The sequence below is a fragment of the Octopus bimaculoides genome, chromosome 24 (assembly GCF_046866305.1).
Source record: "Octopus bimaculoides isolate indiv1 chromosome 24, ASM4686630v1, whole genome shotgun sequence".
Classification (NCBI taxonomy): domain Eukaryota; kingdom Metazoa; phylum Mollusca; class Cephalopoda; order Octopoda; family Octopodidae; genus Octopus; species Octopus bimaculoides.
In genome coordinates, this window is record NC_142951.1 from 7,628,903 (window position 1) to 7,637,444 (window position 8,542).

The following is an 8,542-nucleotide window of genomic DNA, read 5'->3' on the forward strand; positions in this document are numbered from 1 at the left end:
GTAGATTCTTGACCCTCTTGTGTTGCTGACTCTGCAGTTTTTCACAAAATGGCGTTACGAAGTTGTTTGTCTCTGTTCGATATTTAGGGAATAAATCAATTGACTCTTTGTGAATTAAGGAAAGGAATAAACATCTTCGTTTCTACTGGTGAAAATATCTGGTATGTTTTATCGATTCTTTTGTTGTTTTTGTTATAGAGAGGGAAATCTCTCTCACTCTGTCTGCCGTCAAGGTATATAGTTGCCTTGACAACCGCTTAACAGGTCTGAAGCTTAAGTTTCTATCATTCAACGAACTCGCCTAGTTTGTTCGATTTGCATTCATTCCAACCGTGACTGTCATGTCCGCACGCACACACGAGTGCCGTAATCGTTAGTCCTATGGCTTGTCGGGAATTAAAACAAAAGTGGCCAGACATACCTCCTTTTTGAACTTGTCACCGTCTTGAATGCTGTATGGATGAGTGTGTATACACCGTTTCTAAAGAATAGTCAGGTATTATCAAGAGCGGCAAAACCTGTAATTTCTTCGGGTGCACATGTTTTGAGCATCGTAGATAACTTGGCGATAAAATAAAATGTGAACGAAGAAGGGGAGACAGGCCTCTACTTTTTATTTTTAAGCTTTTGAAAACTTTTTCAGACTTATGTTATAAACCTCTGAGATTATTTGATACCAAATAATAAATGACTAAATAAAGTTAATATTTTTGTGTTTTTTGAATTTGTAAACCTTTCGCGCTGTAATATTTATAGTTTCAACATACGATAGAAAGGCGGAGGCAAAGAATACGCACACCACCCGTTTTCGGCGTAACACTAACCCTAAACACCGGATGTGCAGATTCTTTACTTTCGCCCGATGGAAGTACAATTTCAAGTTGTCTGAAAGGGTGATTCTCTAAAAATATGTGAAACATGAATATGAAAATAAATAAATAATAAATAACTTTCGATAAAATGTTATTTTCAAGACTGAAGAATTGCGAAAAAGTGTGGCTCGAAAGATTTTTTTTTTTTTTTTCTCCAGAATTGTTGTAGGATCATCTACGGTGTTTAGAGCAGACACATCCGCAGAAATAATGTCGGTTATGTCTTTTAGCGCTCTAGATAATTTCCGATACTATTCTGTAGGTGCACACACACACACATACATATATATAGTCAGTAGTTCATATCTCTGAAAAAGAATCATACACTAAGCCATTAGAGCGATAATACATCTTTTTAGGAAGTTAAAGCCAGTCAGAGAGTGACCATTGGTTATGCACCTATAAAGCATTTAGCAGCATAGGTGACTGGTCAGACTCAAATGGCTGAAAGCACATAACCAAGCTCTAATTGTAGAAAATACCTGTGGAAGGGGTAGATTCAAGATGAGACGAAGTGGTGAGAAAGGATCTTCAGACGTTGGGCCTCACAGAGGGGATGACTAGGGACCAGGAGATGCGATGATTTGCTAAGACTCATCTTGAGAAGACACATCAGGTTAAGTAAAATTGCTGTCTCCCAAACATACAGGCTTGTCCTTTCAGGTACCGATGCCACTTAAAAAGCACCCATGCCGGTGCTGCATTGACACACCTGTGCTGGTAGCTCGTTTATAATCCTGGTAACCCACACCAAATTTATGTATTTCTTTTTTTTTTTTTCTTTTATAGAACCAAGATGCCATTATTTGGAAATAAATTTTCTCCCAAGAAGATTCCTAATCGAAGAAGCCAGTCTTTAAGCAATCTAAGCTTGGATTCATCTCAAGCAAAAGAGGAATTTGGGATTGAATGTGGACCGGCCAGAATAAACTTGGGGGGAAGCGAAATGACTTTTGAAGACGGTCATTGGATTCCTGGTAATTAGTCTTATTCTATTCTAAATCATTTTGTTGTTGTTTAGCCCCTGGTCATCTCAGATTGAGTAAACCTATGATCAAAGATGTTCCACTATGGCTATCCCTTCATTTGTTCATATCCAAGTCTAGTTGCAGGCATGGCCATGTGGTAAGAAGTTTGTTTCCCAACCACAGTTTTGGGTTCAGTTCCACTGCATGGCACTTTGGGCAAGTGTCTTCTGCTATCGCCCCAGGCCGACTAAAATCTTGTGAATGGATTTGGTCGACAGAAATTGAAAGAATCCCATCGTATATATATATATATATATATATATATATATATATATATATATATATATATATATATATATATATGCAATTGTGTATGTATATAATATATATGTTTATGTATGTATATATATATCTATACATATAAATTTGACATGGGCAATTCTTTCTTATCTTGGAATTCACGGTCAAACAGCTGGGTGGAATTGTGTGAAAAATTACACAGATGTGTAGAATGATCCGGTGGTGTTGCTGGGCATTGTATTCTTCATAGCTCCCATGGTTACCAAGATAATCTACTATAATAATACTCTTGTGTTTATGAATGAGAAAGGAAGGGGTGATGTCATACTTGGTAGTGGGATGATGAAAATTGTACGTTGAAAAAAATAAATCAAACAGCGTTTCAACTCTGTATGAATATATGTGTGCGTGTGTGTATATAAAAGAGAGGTATGTGAATGTGTTTGTGTTTATTTTTTGATTTGGTTGTTTTTTTTTTTTTTTGTTGGTCAGTTATTTTTGTTAACGAAGACTTGATAAATGAAATAGCCAAATCACTCACCTTTACCTCACTGTTTTCCCCATACTGATATTGTCCTTGTCTCTGTCAGTGAGAGAGCCACAAAAAGTGTGTTTACAGCATGGCCTTTTACCAATCCTTCCACCCCTCCTCTACTCAACGGCTAGAATTTGCTCAATGATTCAGTTTAATCAAAAAGACAAAATGCTGTTGTTGATGCTCCTGTTATATAAATCAGATATTTGCAATGATTTGATTAGTACCATAATTAGTACCATTGATTAGTACCATAATTTCTTCCAATGCATGCAGCCAGTGGCTTTGGTGCTGCCAGCCATCAAGAACTGATGATTCTACGTAAGAAAAATGAGCAACTACTCAATGAAAACAATTTTCTGAAGATAAAATGTGAAACTTTGTTAGACATGGTAAGTTCGAATTCCTTGACCCTTTAATTATGAAATGAAATTCTAGGGTTACTCCAATAAATGACATTAGATATCTACCAAAATATAGAACTGGTATTTTCTGCAAATCACATTGTCTCAATAAACTTGACAGGTCTTGGTGGTGGTGGTGATCGTCTTAACCCTTTAGCATTCAGATTATTCGGTTGAATGTAATCCTTATTGATTCACATTGTTTTGAATTACCTTGTAGCTTCAAGATTCCAATGATGCGATCGTTTATTTTTAGAATGACATTGTAGGGTTGGTGTGAGAGTCTGGATCTGACAGTTTGATATGAAACAAGTAGAATATTTGGTTGAAAACTGATGGTATTCAGATTACTCTGTCAAATGTAATTCTTATTCATTCACATTGTTTCGAAGTCATTATGCCACGTAAAAGACACCCAGCACACTGCTAAGTGGTTGGTATTAGAAAGGGGCATCCAGTCATAGAAACCAAATCAGAATTGAACCTGATGCAGCTCTCTGGCTTGCCAGCTCTGGGCAAACTGTCCAACCCATGCCAGCATGGAAAACAAATGTCAAAGGATGATGATGATTATCTTACAGCTTCAATATTTTCATAATGTGATTGTTAATTTATAGAACAACATTGTAGGGTACATGTGAGGGGCTGAATCTCACCAGTTTGAATATAAAAGAAGTAGAATACATGAACCTTATACGGCTGGTTTAACTCGTGTTATAAACTCTTCATGCATTATCTCATAGCTTTAAGATTTCAACATGATTGTGTATTTTTAGAATGACATTGTAGGGTAGGTGTGATGGGCCAGATTCAGCCAGTTTGAACATAAAACAGATGGAATATTTGGGCTGGATATGAACAGTTAAAATGCCAAAAGGTTAAACCAGGTGTCAGGATGACCCTTAGGAAATGGGTGGAACCTTGATTAAATCAACTGTAATATTGAAATTATGCAATTTTTTTTTCTTGCAGCTGACTGAAACAACTGTGAACTCTCACCTTCAAATTCAAGAAATTACCCAACTAAAGAACATGGTACGAAGTAAAAACAGATGACATGGCTGGACCACATTGTTGTGTGTGGGTGTCCTCACTTGCTGAATTTCCTATTTCTAAACCAGGTGTGTTTGTGTGTGTGTCCCTCACTGAATTTCCTATTTCTAAACCAGGTGTGTGTGTGTCTGTGTCCCCTCACTGAATTTCCTATTTCTAAACCAGTAATTCTGGGATTTCATCGACCCCAGTGCTCAGTTTGTACTTATTTTATCAACCCCGAAAGAATGAAAGACAAAGTTTATTTTGGGGGAAGTGATAAGTCAATTTCATGAACCCCAATGCACAGCTGGTACTTTTATCAACCCCAAAAGAACGAAAGGCGAATTCAACCTCAGAAGAATTTGAACTCAGAATGTAAAGACGGATGGATTGCTTCTAAGCATTTTGCCCAGCTTGCTAACATTTCTGCCAGCTCACCACTTTTGTGTGTGTGTGTGTGTGTGTGTGTGTGTAATTAAATGACATTTCTCAACGCATCATATGTTAGCAATATAGGAATGTTGGGGAGGAACAGCAGCAGTGATATCTCTTAGCTTGTACTTATTTCAGTCATTGACTGAGGTGATACTGGAGCACTGCCTTGAAGAAGTTTAGTTCAACAAATCGATCCCCAGTACCTATTTTTTAAAATCTGGTACTTATTCTAACAGTCACCTTCTGCCAAACCACTAAGTTACAGGGACATAAATAAACCACACACACTCATATATACGACGGGCTTCTTTCTGTTTCCATCTACCAAATCCACTCACAAGGCTTTGGTTGGTCGGGGGCTTATAGTAGAAGTCACTTGCCCAAAGTGCCACACAGTGGAACTGAACCTGGAAGCAAATTCTTACCATACCAACCATGCCTATATTAGCAATCACTAAACCATCAGCATAAGAAAACTGGGACCACACGACCATATTAATATTAACAGCCATAGCAGCAGATTAGCAACAAACTATTAGACACACTGTTTTTTCACTTATCTTTTACTTGTTTCAATCATTAGACTGTGGCCACGCTGGGGCATCACTTGGAATAATCTTTAATCAAATGAATCAACCCCAGTACTTTTTTTTTTAATAATCTGATACTTATTCTATCAGTCTCTTTTGCTGAACCGCTAAGTTATGGGGACATAAACACACCAACACCAGTTGTCAAGCAGTAGTGGTTCACAAATACAGACACAAACACACACACATATATATATATATATATATACGACGGGTTTCTTTCAGTTTCTGTCTACCAAATCCACTCACAAGGCTTTAGTCAGCCTGAGGCTATAGTAGAAGACACTTGCCCAAGGTGCAACGCAGTGGGACTGAACCTGGAACCATGTGTTTAGGATACAAGCTTCTTACCACACAGCAACCACACCAAGAAAGAGACTGTTAGAATAAGTAGAAGGCTTAAAGGAACAGATGCAGGGGTCAGTTCATTCAACCGTTGTATGGTGTAATCAATTAGTCTGCTTGATATTTCAAATGAACAATCAACACATTAAATAATGAAGCTGTTGAGTTTGGAAAAAATCATGAGAAGAAACCTGAGGTTTCGGGATTGTCCTTAGTCTGAGAGAAATAAAAAAAAAAAAAAGGTCTTTTTTGTTATTTTCTTTTCTCTTTTCTGGTTCTAGTCATTGGCCAGCAACAATGTTGGGCTGTTACTTTAACCCTTTCAATACCAATCTGTCTGCGATGGGCCCTGATTCTGATGGAAACTTTTAGCTTTAACCCTTCAGCATAAAGATTACTCTGTCAAATGTAATTATTATTTATTCACATCGTTTTGAATTAATCATGCATTATCTCATAGCTTTGATATTTCAAAGCTGTGATTGTTTATTTTTAGAATTGCATTGTAGGGTAGGTATGAGAGGCCAGGTGTAGCCAGTTTGAGCATAAAACAGGGAGAATATTTGGACCAGATATGGCTGGTTTAACCCCTTAGCATTCAGGTTACTATGTCAAATGTAAAGCTTATTTATTCCTCATTGTTTTGAATTAATCCTGTATTATCTCATTGCTTCAAAATTTCAACGATGTGATTGTTTATTTTTAGAATGACATTGTAGGATAGGTATGAGAGGCTGGATCTGGCCAGTTTGAACACAAAACAGGTAGAATATCTGGGCCAGATAGGGCCAGTTTAAATACTAAAGGGTTAAAGTCCTCTAAATTAAAAGTTTCCATTAAAATTTCGTGTTAGCTTATGTTCCAAAACATCAGCTTAATAGTGACAAAGCTATTGTACTAGATTTTTTTCATTCCTTTCAAAATTAATTGAAACAAAGAGAAGGTATATCTACATAAATGTGGTCAAGAAAAAGGGTTAAAAGGTTTAGACAGCCATTTCAACCCTGAACTTATTTTAGAGTCTGGTAATTTGTTGATCACTAATTGTTGAACTGTTAGGTTACAAACAAACTCAGACACAAACACGTATATTATAAATAAATTGGATGTGGAGCCATGCCAAATCAGACTGGAGTCTGGTGCAGCCTTCCGGCTTACCAGCCCTGATCAAAGCATCCCCGGACGTTAGATGATGATGATGATGATGACGATGATAACCAAGCAGCAGCACACGAGTGGTTTAGAGATATATTAATTGATGCATAGGACAAGTTAGAGGAAGAGGTAGAAAATAATAACAGAGAAGATGATTGAGGATTTCAACATGATAACCTATCGAGGGTGACAGATTGAACAAGTGACTGGGGTTAAGACCTAGCCAAAAAGGTGACATCGTGATGGAATAGCTCTGCAGATAAAACCGTAAAGACTAAGAGAGAGGTTTGGTAAGACTGGCTAAAAAAAGGGCAGCAGAGAGTAGTACCAACTTCTAAGAAGTGAATCAAGATATCAGGTATATTGAGCAAAAGGAATATATTAATCAGAGCAATTAAGATTATGATGGCCAGGAAGGCATCTGGTCCATCAGGAATGACTGTTAAAATGCTTAAAATGTCTGGCAGAGTGAGATATTAAACTGGTTGCCTGCATAGTAAGTCAGGTAGTACAGGAAAGTGTGATACCCAATGGCTAACATAACAGTAACATCAACTACTCCAAAGGTGATGCATTAGAGAGAGGAAACTACAGAGATATTAAACAGTTGGACCAATTTATAGATGTAACAGAGTGCCATTGATTACCTAGAGCATTAGTATAGAAACAATGCAGTTTGGTTTTGTGCCAGGTGGAAGCAATACTGATGCTATCTTCCTAGTGAGATAACTGCAGGAGGAATATCTAGGTAGGCACAGGCCCTATATATGGCTTTTGTTGCCGGGGTTTCCAGCTCTGATCTAGTGAACATTGGAGAAGATAAATGGCTTGTGAGAGTTGATAATAAATACCTAAGGAATTCAGTGTGAAGGAGGGGATACACCAGAGCTAAGTCCTCTGCCCACTTTTGTTCATTATAGACTTCCAAATCATAACAGAAGGGGTTTAGGAGTAGCTGTCCGTGGCAACAACTTTGTGTTGGTGACTTAGTTCTTAGAGCAGAATCTGAAATAGAAATGAAATTCCAAATGTAACAACAAAACCTGGAATCTAGAGGCTTCGAAATAAATTTAGTAAGTAGGAAAGAACACAGGACTCTGCTTCCATCAAAAAAATGGCCATGACCAGTGTGTAGAAAAGGGGTAAGTAGGAATACTATTTGGTGTATTCAATGTAAACTGTGGGATCACAGGTTAGCTAAGAGAGAAGGTAAACTTCATATTTAGTTGGTGCACAGAATAGATTCCATCCAATGTGTGGGAGGTTCACAAGAAGTAGCAGATAGCTTCTGTTACCTAAGAGACCTAATTAGTAGTGGAGGGTTGGTATGTGAGGGGTGGCATGGTAACCAGAGTAAGAAATGGTTGAATAAAGTTCCAGGAGCTGTTACTTCTGTTAGCAACAAATGGCTTCTCCCTAAGAGGGTGCGAAATGTGATGCTATTTTATAGCTAAAAGTGGATCTCAAATGCAGAAAACCTCCAAAGGCTAAAAAAGAAATGAAGCAAACATGCTCCACAGGATGTGTAATACAAGAGCGCATGAAGATCAGAGTAGAAATGAGCTGAGAGAAGGGAAGATCTGGTACAAAGAGACGAAGATGAATCTGGAGTTGTTACATCTTACAAAGGAGATGACAAAGAACCACATCAATTGGTGGTATGATAAGTGGAAGAAAACCAACTCGTCCACCACGGGATGATAAAACAGATGTTGAAATTGTTATAAATGTATAGACACACATACTCACCAGGAATAGGGATTCAAAGGATCAAACAGAACTCAAGTAGACTCTCTGCTGAGCATCTGGCTAACAATACAATTATATAGTATATACATATACATGTGTAGAACCCTTCAGCATTATTGATGTAACTGGATATAGATTACGAAACAGCTGCCAA

General features: G+C 37.6%; 1 protein-coding gene across 2 annotated transcripts; it reads left to right on the forward strand.

Moving 5' to 3' along the window:
• The first annotated feature begins 24 nt into the window (after positions 1-24).
• Positions 25-5,728, forward strand: LOC106881789 (protein chibby homolog 1). Of its 2 annotated transcripts, none has more exons than XM_089341309.1 (4): positions 25-161; positions 1,662-1,849; positions 2,952-3,067; positions 4,052-5,728. In XM_089341309.1, the coding sequence occupies exons 2-4, from the start codon at positions 1,669-1,671 to the stop codon at positions 4,133-4,135; spliced, it is 381 nt and encodes a 126-aa protein (XP_089197435.1). In that variant the 5' UTR covers positions 25-161; positions 1,662-1,668; the 3' UTR covers positions 4,136-5,728. The 2 variants fall into 2 exon arrangements, with proteins under 2 accessions (XP_089197435.1, XP_014787782.1); XM_014932296.3 differs by lacking the exon at positions 25-161 and adding an exon at positions 841-1,488.
• Positions 5,729-8,542: the final 2,814 nt, after the last annotated feature.